Below are 11,955 nucleotides of genomic sequence, written 5' to 3' on the forward strand. Positions count from 1 at the left end.
GACTTTCTCTCCCTTTAGTGGGCTATTTCTGTAGGTCCCAAAAAGTGATCTTGAATCTTGGACATGCACCTGGTTTGTGGGATAGAGGTGGTTTGTCTTGTTAATAGGTCATGTGGGGGTGAATAGTTAGATTGAAAGATTAGTGACGGTGCTTTAAATCTGAGTAATATAATTTCACTTTGTGATTTGTGGTAAAAGTAAAGATGGTAGTTCTGTCCTTATAAATTGCATGTTATAAATGACAGCACACTTTATAACATATGTACTAAGGATTGAGCAAATACTCAAAAATTCTTTTTAGCTTATTCTCAAAAGCTGTAAGAAATTGAGAAATTTTATTTTGGGTGGGAGATGAAGTTGGTTGTTTAACAGTAGTAGTTTGGTTTGTGGGTGCAGCTGTAGTTTTGGAAGGTTCAGGTGCAGCATTGCTTGGTGCAGCTGTGGTCTCTGGTACAGTGGTGTTTGGTGGTGCAGCTGTGGTTACTGGTGGTGCAGCTGTGGTCACTGGTGGTGCAGCTGTGGTCTCCGGTGGTGCAGCTGTGGTCTCCAGTGGTGGTACAGCTGTGGTCACTGGTGGTGCAGCTGTGGTCTCCAGTGGTGGTGCAGCTGTGGTCACTGGTGGTGCAGCTGTGGTCTCCGGTGGTGCAGCTGTGGTCTCCAGTGGTGGTGCAGCTGTGGTCACTGGTGGTGCAGCTGTGGTCTCCACTGGTGGTGCAGCTGTGGTGTCTGGCACCCGGGGTGGTATTGATCCAGCTACAGAAGAGCCTGTGTTGGCATTATTTTCTCCTGAAGGTATGGCAGTAGTATTCTGAGCAAGAGGATTCAGGCCTGGAGAGGTAGGAATTTTGGTAGAAGCAGATGGGGAATTCAGAGGTGGGATTTGGGTGGTAGTATTTTTGTTGATGATGTCATTTTTAATAGGACACTTGGGTGGCAGTTGATTATTTGGGAATTTGGGGGGCTTATTAGCTGAATGTGGGGGCCTCTTATGAGGTTTGTGTGGACCAACATGGGGAGGCTTTCTAATGAATGGATTCTGGTGATACAGGGGTCTAGAAGGTGGTGGGAATTGGTAGGCAGGTCTGGGTCGATGGGGATGATGCCTTTGGTGAAATAGTTCACGATGCTTCTTTCGACCTTCACTGAGCTATGGAAAAGAAAGAAAGTGAAAGAAGTAAAAAACATCTGCCACATTGATTTATCAGCTAGGGGATCATTGCTGACCGTGGATAAGAGCAGTGTTTGTGGAGTTTTGGGATTGGAGACTGGGTACAGCGGACCACATGATTGTCTTCTTAATTTCATCAAATCTCAATAAAGAATTGCTATTAGAATGTTTTCTTTTGTCAAGGGTCTACTTTTCAGCTAACTGAGTTGAATGTATTCCTGTGGATATAGCCTGCATGATTAGCTAGATTTGCACTTTTGTGCTTACAGTTTCTCTCTTCTTTCTTTGGTAGAAAATGGTCAAGTTACTCCCCGAGGCCTCAGCAAAACGACAGCTGGTAACTTAGCCTGTTCACAAAACTTTAGTTAAAGATATTCAACTGACATCCAGGAGCCTTTTCTGAATCACATCCCTTATTTTACTATCATCAAAACATAAAATAAAACAATCAAATAACAAAAGCCCAAACAACAAATTTACCAAACAAGCAAAGTATCCCACCCCAGCTCTATATTCTCTGTGTCCCTGGAAACAGTTTAGCCTTTATAAATTGTAGAAATAACTGTGGTCATTACTTTTTAATGTTATTAAAAAAATTAGAATTATGAAAAATTGGGGGGGTCACAAATCATCTGATCTTGTAGGAAAAATTTTGCATGTTTATGTATTTTTGTCTGGAGAGAGGACTGACAGCTTTCATGAATTCTCAAAGGTGTTTGTCTGAAAATAACACTGATCTAGTCCACACATACATATGATACTTGATCTTTTTCCAATACACCTGCTGAATAGCTTTCCTGCTTATGCTTGACAATCTCTTTTGGTTAGGAACTCAAAACCATATCTTCCAAAGTGGGTTGGTAAAGAGTTCTTGATAATGAATGGGCTTTTTTTCTTGATTTCCATTTTTAACTGAATAAAAATTTATTTCTTCAGATTTCCATTCTTTGGTCCCCATTTTATGTTTTGGCAACACATAGAAGATCTGGGAGCCTTTTAAAATTTGAAAATAACTTCCATGCTATCTGGATCTTACATTTTACAAGATTAATATTTTTGATTCTTTAGCCATTATTTACATTATTTGGGTCAGAATATCACCACGATTTCAGTTTCTTATCTCTAAACACACTGTAGTTTGTATCCTGTTTTTCTGTATTTGATCTCATACTAAATTTTTAAATGATCAAGTATATTAATTTAAACTGGAGAAAGGAAATATTAACTTAAGGGTAAGAGGAACACCCCAAAGTCCCAAACAAGGATAGGTTACATTTTTCCTCCTGATAATTCCCACTTAAGTCCTTTTTTTAACCACCAAATATATAAATCATGCCAGCTCCATGTTATACAACTCTTTTTGGAGAAAGTTTAGTGCAGATAAAGTGACAACTTCTGAGACTAGCAGAGTTGTTTAGCTAAGATAACTTCCTCAGAGACTAATATATCCAGCTTCAAAAATAGCTTTGGGAATTTTTGAGGAAGACCCCCAAGGCAATCACCGCAGTGCAAAAATAAAAAATGGGATCTGATCAAATTAAAAAGTTTCTGCACAGCCAAGGAAACCATCAATAGAGCAAATAGACAAACCCACAGAGTGGGAGAAAATATTTGCTCTCTACACCTCTGATAAAGGCCTAATAACAAGAATTTATCTAGAGCTTAAAAAAATTAACAAGAAAAAATCAAATAATCCCATCAAGAAATGGGTGATGGAAATGAAAAGAAACTTCTCCAAAGAAGACAGAATATTGGCATGCAAACATATAAAGAAATGCTCAACCTCTCTAATTATTAGAGAAATGCAAATCAAAACCACAATGAGATACCACCTAACCCCAGTAAGAATGGCCTGTATCAAGAAATTCCAAAACAACAAATGCTGGCAAGGATGTGCAGAGACAGGAACACTCCTACACTGCTGGTGGGACTGCAAATTAGTGCAACCTTTGTGGAAAAGAATTTGGAGATACCTCAAACAGCTAGAAATAGAAATACCATTTGACCCTGCAATAGCATTGTTAGGCATCTACCCAAAAGAGCATAAGACATTCTATTATAAAGACATCTGCACACGAATGTTTATAGCAGCACAATTCACTATTGCACGATCATGGAAACAGCCCAGGTGCCCATCAATTCATGAGTGGATAATTAAAATGTGGTATATGCTCACAATGGAATATTACTCAATCCTAAGAAATGACAGTGAGCTAGCACCATTTATGCTATCCTGGATTAAGCTTAAGCCTGTTATCCAAAGTGAGGCAACACAAGACTTGGAAAATGGGCTCCACATCTACTCGCCATCAAATTGGTACTGACTGATTTAAATTTCGATTTTCAAATGGTGGCAATACCCACCAGAGATTCGGTGTGGGGGGACCCAATCTTAGGGATGGGACGAGCATTCTGGAGGGGGAGGGCATAACTGTAACCCTTCTTAGGGAGAGGCAAAGATATACAATGTAACCAAAATGTTAAACAAAACAAAACAAAACAAAAAAACCTTTCTAGCAGGTGGCGGGCAGGCAGGAGTGGGGAGGAGGAAAGGGATGTATGTTTCCATAACGTGTGCGATGCACACCACCAGGGGACTGGACATTTCGGGGGGAGGGAGGGGGCAGGAGCAATATTTGTAACCCTAACAATATTTGTACCTCCATAATATGATGAAATAAAAATCATGTTCTAATAAAAAAAATAGCTTTGGAAAACAGTACTTGTTTAGAAAATGAAATTATCCAGAAAAATCTCAGTTCCTGGAGTGAACGTCAATAAACTAAAGTAAGGGCCTCTGATCCTTATAACTTTATTTTTGGATAGATCTCTCTTAAGGGGGCATGGATTTCCAGAATCTGTAACATTGACTTTGGGAACCTCCCAGGAGATCATCTCCATTATAGGGGTGTTGTTTTCTCCTATAAAAGAAGCAGGTCACATGGTTCAAATCTTTCCCTGGAGACTCAATATGCAATCCAGATCATTACAAAACTGCTCCGATTGAAGCAGGATTGGGAGTGTCTCACTCCACTAGGTCGGTCTCTTCCTTTCCAGGTGGTCTCCAAGGATGTTATGAAGAATGTCCATATCTTGGAGGAACACATTTGAAACATTGCAACAGTGGAGGTTTGGGTCTGTCCTGTGTCTGCCATTAAATAACTGAGTTACTTTATGCAAGTCACTTAATGATACTGGGACTCATTTATGAAATTATTTGTATTAAATTAAATTCCAGATCCTAATTCTGTGATATTTATGCTTCAAAATAGTAATGTGTTCTTTCTCTTAATCAGATGAGCAGCTTCATGAGGGCAGGGATTCTCTTTTGCCCGTCTCTGTATACCCAGTACCTAGAACTATCCCTGACTCATGGCAGGCTAGATTATTTATTGAATGAGTGAATGGATGGAAATGATAATAAATAACTAATGTTTTACTGAATAAAGTCTTAACATTTAAAACTGTTTGTTAGCATATAAGATAGTTTCAGCTATTTTACTTTAGGTGACTAAAGTAATACCTATGCCATTTTTATATGAAGGTGAATGAATTAAAATACTATAATGTTAACTTAGCATAGAACATGTGTCAAATGACCAGTTTGTCTGATTTACTTAAAATATTATTATTATTATTGGCTATTACAGATGGCTATAACAGAACTTGTTTATTGGAATTGGGTTTAGGGAAGTTTGAGAGGAGAGGGAGCTGAAAATGTATGCCTCTAAGGTTCTGAGCCCAGACGATTGAAGTATGGAGGTGCTTATGATAAATATGCAAAGAGGAGCATATTAAAGATATCAACCCTTGCCTGTCTGTTCACATTCATTATTTTTATATAAAAAATCTTTAAAAAGCAGCTACTTTGTGTCGAGCCCTATTCTAAGGGGTTTACAAATGCAAATTTATTTAATATCTTAGCAACACCATAAGTGGGTACTATTATTATCATTACACAGATAAGGAAACAGTCTCAGAAGGATTAAGGTACTTTTAGGACAATATGTCTCCATGTGCAAACCACACGTCTGGGTAGGGGGAGAACTGAGGGATGAGGAAAGAGTGGGCTGGAGTCAAGGGTGTAGGAGGGGAGAGACACTCGACACCGGGAGCAAGAAAAGAGGTGTAGAAGGCAGCAGAAGATTCCTAAAACAACTAGGGAATGCCAAATTCTCTAAGGATGGAAGAGAAGGAAAAATTAGTCACGAAAGAAACAGAAAGAGTCAGAAAGGAAGAGGAATAGAAGAGTACAAGGTCAAGATTGCATTGACTCAAAATGAGAAAGCACACTAAATTTCTGCATTTGAAGTTACTAACCTATTTTTATGATCATTGGAATGTCCTTTTCTAACAAGGAAGGAAGTAGTGGTTAAATAATGTTTCATTAAACAGAGGTCCTTATCTGACTCCAGACTACATCCCTTCCATCTTTCTTTGGGACACCTGGCAGACAGGAGCCAGACTGTCTGCTCCCTGAAATCGCCCTACAAAAGTAGGTTGGTGCAAGAGCTCCAGGCCTGGCCATTTTTGGCTGGGGGCTGCTGCTACTCTCTGATACATCCCTGTAATTTTCCAAGGATCAAGTCAAGGTCTTCTTGTGCTACTTCCTTGTGTTCAAATTCTTTAGAAACTTTCTCTCACTAGAAACTTTGAGATTTGGGCAGTTTGAAGAGCTTTATTTATTCTGAGCATAAGGAACAAATGATTCTTTATGTGTCAAAAGGCCTCCTCGAAATAACCTCAGATTTCATCATTCCATGATGACAAAATGATTTGTGTTGATTGGAATGTCATTCAATCTAGAGGTTTTGGTTAACCAAGGGTTCCTTATTAAAATTTAACTTATTAAAAATTTAACATCACTGTGCATATTCTGACCCTGAAGGATTAACAACTATGTAAATAGAGATTGTAATAATCTTACAGTCATAATTTTTGCATCTACATTATGTTTTACAATTTATAAATACACGTGTTCTCATTCATCCTTTAACAGCCTTTTGAAGGATACACTGTTAATATTATTTTATGCATAGGGAAATTGAATCCCTGTAGATAAATTTTAAATTGCTTAAAATTCATCTAGATCAGGGGTCCTCAAACTTTTTAAACAGGGGGCCAGTTCACTGTCCCTCAGACCGTTGGAGAGTGTGCACTCTGGGCCCGGGACGAGTCGGGGGCTGAGCAGGACAGGCAGTGGTGGTAAAAACACCCGGTGTGCCGGGTCCTCGGCGGGTGGCATGTGGCCCGTGGGCTGTAGTTTGAGGACGCCTGATCTAGATGGTCAGTACTAAGGTGAGGTTAAGCTCATGTCTTCTGAACCCAGCTTGAGTGCTCTTTATGCTACAATGACAGAAATCGGCATGAGAGTCCAGGGAAAAGCCAAAGATGGTTTTGTGGGGTGATATCATATGACAAATGGAAATATGAGAATATTCAGGATTAAATTCCATCCACTTTATCAGTTCTCCTGCCCTCTCTGTTCTCTACAATCATAATCTTTTGAGGCTATTCAGCCTCATCCATTAAATTTACATTTCACTTCTTGATCCTATTTCAAATTTGTCATAATAAAATTGAATAAATGTAGGTATATAGCCTTAGAAACAAACATGGTGATTATTACAGGGTTTATCACCTTGGCTCATTATTAATTTTAATCTTTCTTTCCTAGTATACCCTAAAAATCATAAAGATAGGGTCCCCTTTGTAATCTTCTCTTGGTTTTGGAAACCATCCTTTCCTGTCCCCTTTTGTGTTTCCTCCATTTTTTTCCATCCATACTCAAACTTCCTACACGTTATCCCTAGGTGATCTTGCAAGCTCTCACAGCTTCAAATATATTCTAGATAAAGACTTTACCTCTTGACTTCTTTCTGAACTCCAGACAAGGTATATTCAACTAGCTGCCTTCTTGATGTCTTCATGTGGAAGTCTAATAGCCATGTCAAATTTAACATGCCCCAACAGAACACTTTTGTTAATTTCTTTTACCACACACGTGATCCAACAGAAGGTATAGTATATTCAGTTACCAAAGTATATCCTAAATCCACTTTCATGTTTTGTTTTAACTGCTGACATTCAGTGTAAGTCACCATCTTTCATCTCTTTATCTCAACTTGTTTCTTGCCATCTGTTTTTCTGAGAATCCAGAGCCTTGTCACTCTTAGGAGTGCAGTGGTGTTGCCCTGATTGTCCTGACGCTTCCCTGACTGAGAACTGAATCCATATTCTACACCAACACCCAAAGGCCCTGTGAGATCTGTCTTCAGCATCTCTGTCACATCTCAACACATTTGTGATAGTTGGTGATCTGTAGATATTGATTAAATGAAATGAATCATTCCCTTATGCTTCAATTATCTATTTCCTTACATTTCACAGAACACAAAAGATGTCAGCCTTCTTAGAAATAGGGATTGCCTGTTATGCTTTAAAAGCCAAATGTTTGGTGCCCAAGAGAAGACTGATTTAGGTGGATACTCACTGAGAAGCAGGCACTCAGTGCACAGATACACACAAGCAGCGGCAACGTTTTCATCTTTTTCTGCAGTTCCTGGGAAAAACAGAAATATGGCTTACTGTTAGTTATGATATTGTGGGAGAGGGGTGCATTTTGGTGAATCGTGTAGTTTCGTTAGAAAATACAGTTTAAAATAGACCAATGCTCTCTGAAAATTACGTATATATTTTCATCCCACAGTGGTGAGGCAAATTTCCTTCAAGCCTAAGATATGTTCTTTTGGAGAAGCAGCAATGGAGTAGTGTCAAGAATTATTCAGTTTATTCAGTTATGACTAGTTTGCAACATGAACATTTTCTATGGATGCTAAAGATTGCCTATGAAAAGCATGGTCTTAGGAAGAAATAATTGTAGTCTTATTTCTATTTTAGTCCAAAAAGTCTTCCTCTTTGGTGAACCATCGTATATACTACCTGATATTTATTCAACACAGTTTTGTAAATATTCCTTGATGTTCTTTTAAGCACAGATGTTCCTTGTCTCTGGATGAGGTTGTTACTTAGGACAAAGAACCGTATCAAATAGACTCTTACTACAACTTCATTCTACTGAAGAGAAGGATGTGGCCTTTTACTTTTCTCATTTTGATTATGTATACAACATGTACATGGCAGCTTACCAGTTTTAGACAACAAAACAAAGGCTGTTACTTACACAAATCACAGCCTAGGATAAGTAAATTAGTGTGATGTCAATGTGGTGTGCTGTCCTATCAGATACCCTTCATAATACAGCCCTGTGTTTGGTCAAACTGTGTTAAAGTCATTCAGACTTGGTTTAAAATCCCAGCTCTGCCACTTACTGAGTGACTTTGAGTGAGCTGTAATCTTACTATTGTAAGATTGTTTTGAGGATGGACTGTAATAATATATATTAGAAATTGTACTGAGAATAATTCCTGATCCATCATGAAGGCTCAGTGGTACTTGTAGTTCTTGTGTATTAAGATGAAAACAATCTGGCCTAATTGGAGAAGGGAATATTATTATTTTATCACATTATTTCAATACATTATTTTATCAGTTTCCTAATATTTTAGGAAGTAAAGATTTTCTTTATTTTAAAGACCAAAAAAATATTCATACCAATCATATTTTCTTTTAATGACATATGAATTGAGCCTGTTATCACACAGTTTAGCAGTTCACCAGAAGAGAGAAGAATAACTGTACTAGAACTACTGCTAATATTTAATATACTTATGTTACCCAAAAGCTGCTCAGTTACATTAGAATATGTCTAAAATATCCAATACCTGGCGTAGTGTGAATCTTTCTTCTTAGGGTGTTCAATGCCACTGCTTGCTTCAGCTACCTTTGGGGATGCTTGACTTGCAGCAAAGGAAGAGAAGGCACATGAGAATTTTCAGGTTTTATAACTCTCCTGTTGAGCTTTATGGAAATAGGAATTTGTTGGATTTAGGATAAGGTCACTTCTGTCAAAAAATTTGCTTTCAAAGACAAAGAAAGAATAGTTGTAGTTTGTTAAGGTTGACAGTAGTCCTTTGTGATCAGTTTCTTCCTGATAAACACAGTGACGGTCAGAGGTTTGCAGTGACGAGTTTACTTGATTGATAGGAAGCATGATAGTGATTGATGACACTGATGGAGACAGACAACCATGGCCCAGGTTCTCCGAGCAGGGGCACATCTCCTGCCCTTCCTGTTGCCCTCCCAAAGTATCCAGACTAATTGTTTTCTGGCAGTTAATGTGTAATGGAGCACCATTTTTCCTTGTCAGTGAATACAATTTAACAAAGGGCAGAGATTAAAAAAAATAACATGATGCCAAATACTGGTGAAGGACAATTGCTTTAAAGCTAAAAAATGAACATTGAATTTTTAATGTGAGTAATTTTTAAAATTTTGACTTTTTTTTTTTTTTTTTGAGTCAGAGTCTCACTCTGTTGTCTGGGCTAGAGTGCCGTGGCATCAGCCTAGCTCACAGCAACTTCAAACTCCTGGCCTCAAGCAATCCTCTTGCCTCAGCGTCCTGAGTAGCTGGGACTACAGGTATGTGCCACTGTGGCCGGCTAATTTTTTCTATATATTTTTAGTTGTGCAGCTAATTTCTTTCTATTTTTAGTAGAGACAGGGTCTAACTCTTGCTCAGGCTGGTTTCAAACTACTGACCTTGAGAGATCCGCCCGACTCGGCCTGGCAGAGTGCTAGGATTACAGGCATGAGCCACCGCACCCAGCCTAAAATTTTGACTTTTTATTTTGAAAAATATTCAAATGTACAGAAATGTGAGAAGAATAGTATAATGTACCACTCCACACTCATCCCCTAGATTTCACAATGGTTAACACTTTGCTATGTATGCTTAAGTGTTTTGATGAAGTATTTTAAGGTTAATTACAAAAATCATAGCTAATCTCTTTCAGCACTTCACTCTAAAAAACATTTATAACACAATATCCATCTACATCTAACATTAATAATTCACACGTATAATCTAAAGCTAAGTCCATATTCAAATTTTCCCAATATTGCCAAAATATTTTTAAGCATTTTGTTCTTTTTTGTTTCTTTCTGTAAATTTAACAGGTACAATGCAATTTTGTTACATGGATATGTTGCATAGGGGTGAAGTTTGGGCTTTTTTTTAATGTAGCCATCACCTTCATATTGTACATTGTACCTGTTAAGTAATTTCTTATCCCTCACCTCCCTCCCACATTCCCATCCTTCCTCATCTTCAATGTCTATTATCTTACACGCTAGTGTGGGAGTTATATAATTACAAGTGACAACATGTGGTATTTGACTTTCTGTTTCTGTTACATCATGTAAGATAATGGCCTTTAGATCCATCATGTTGCTGCAAAATACATGAGTTCATTCTTTTATGGCTGAATAGTGTTCCATTGTGTATATTTAGTGCATTTCCTTTGTCCTTTTATGCATTCATCTGTTGATAGACACTTAGGTTGATTCCGTGTCTTTGCTATTGTGCATAGTGCTGTGATAAACATATGAGTACAGGTGTCTCTCTGATGTAATGCTTTCTTTTCCTTTGGGTATATGCTCAGTAGTGGGATCAAATAGTAACTCCATTTTTAGTTCTTTGAGAAATCTCCAAACTGTTTTCTATAGAGGTTGTACTAATTTACATTTCTACCAACAGCATGTGGTCATTTTGTTCTAACTAGGACCCAACTGAGGTTACATGTGTTACATTTACTTGTTATATTTCTAGTTTCTTCTATTCTAGAAATTTTTCTTTCTTTTCCCCTATGGTAGTGATATCTTGAATGCTTAGACAAGTTATCTTATAAATATTTATTTTCAGGAAAAAACCCCTTAAGAACCATTTTATATGGGTTTTCAAAATTAGATATTTATACCAGGGGTCCTCAAACTTTTTAAACAGGGGGCCAGTTCACTGGCCCTCAGACCGTTGGAGGGCCGTTGGAGAGAGTACATTCCACTCATGCGCACTGTGGGCCTGGGACGAGTCGGCTGCTAAGCAGGACAGGCAGTGGCAGCAAAAACACCCAGCAGGCTGCATGTGACCCGCGGGCTGTAGATTGAGGACACCTGATTTATACTATGTAAACTTGTTAACATGGAATACAATTTTGAAGGTGTGATTCCACTTCTAGCTAGTCAGTTTATTCTTTTGCATATATGGTCTCAGAGGGCAGGTTCAGAAATTATATTCTTTGGGTTCGATTCCTTGCTTTTCTACATATTAGCAAAATTTGGCAAGTTATGTAACTTTTCCTCCCATCCAGGTACTTAACCAGGCCCGGCCCTGCTTAGCTTCTGAGATCAGATGACATCAGGCATGTTCACGGGGGGGGGGGGGGGGGGGGGGGGGGGGGGGCTCTAGACAAGTTATGTAACTTTTCTAAGCCTCAATTTTTTTATCTGCAAAATAGGGATAACATTTATCTTCAAAGTTGTGAGAATAAAATCACATAATTTAAAGGATCTGACATGGTGTTCTTAAATTGAAAGCCCTCAGCTATTACATTGCCATCAATGAAAAGTTAGGGATAGTTTTTTTGAGATAGCACTGAGAGAGTAGATATGGGTTATAATATTATTTTCCTCTTTTCTTGCTAGTAACTAGTGATATGCATTTACAATATGCTTGTTAAAGTGAAAATTTAAGACAGTGGGGTAAAATTTTTATTGATGTGAAATAAGCTTTTCTGAGTACACAGCTTAATTAGAACAATTTTCATATCACCTTAAGTTATTGCCCACTAAGTTATCATTTGTAATGATATGAAAAAATTGACAGGACT

The 11,955-nt window shown here is 38.1% G+C and overlaps 1 protein-coding gene across 1 annotated transcript; it reads right to left on the reverse strand.

Moving 5' to 3' along the window:
- Positions 1-265: 265 nt before the first annotated feature.
- Positions 266-7,715, reverse strand: MUC7 (mucin 7, secreted). The gene is made up of 2 exons (XM_075997744.1): positions 7,662-7,715; positions 266-1,147 (listed from the first exon to the last, which is right to left on the reverse strand). The coding sequence occupies exons 1-2, from the start codon at positions 7,713-7,715 to the stop codon at positions 266-268; spliced, it is 936 nt and encodes a 311-aa protein (XP_075853859.1).
- Positions 7,716-11,955: the final 4,240 nt, after the last annotated feature.

Source organism: Microcebus murinus, chromosome 26 (genome assembly GCF_040939455.1).
Source record: "Microcebus murinus isolate Inina chromosome 26, M.murinus_Inina_mat1.0, whole genome shotgun sequence".
Taxonomy (NCBI): Eukaryota; Metazoa; Chordata; class Mammalia; order Primates; family Cheirogaleidae; genus Microcebus; species Microcebus murinus.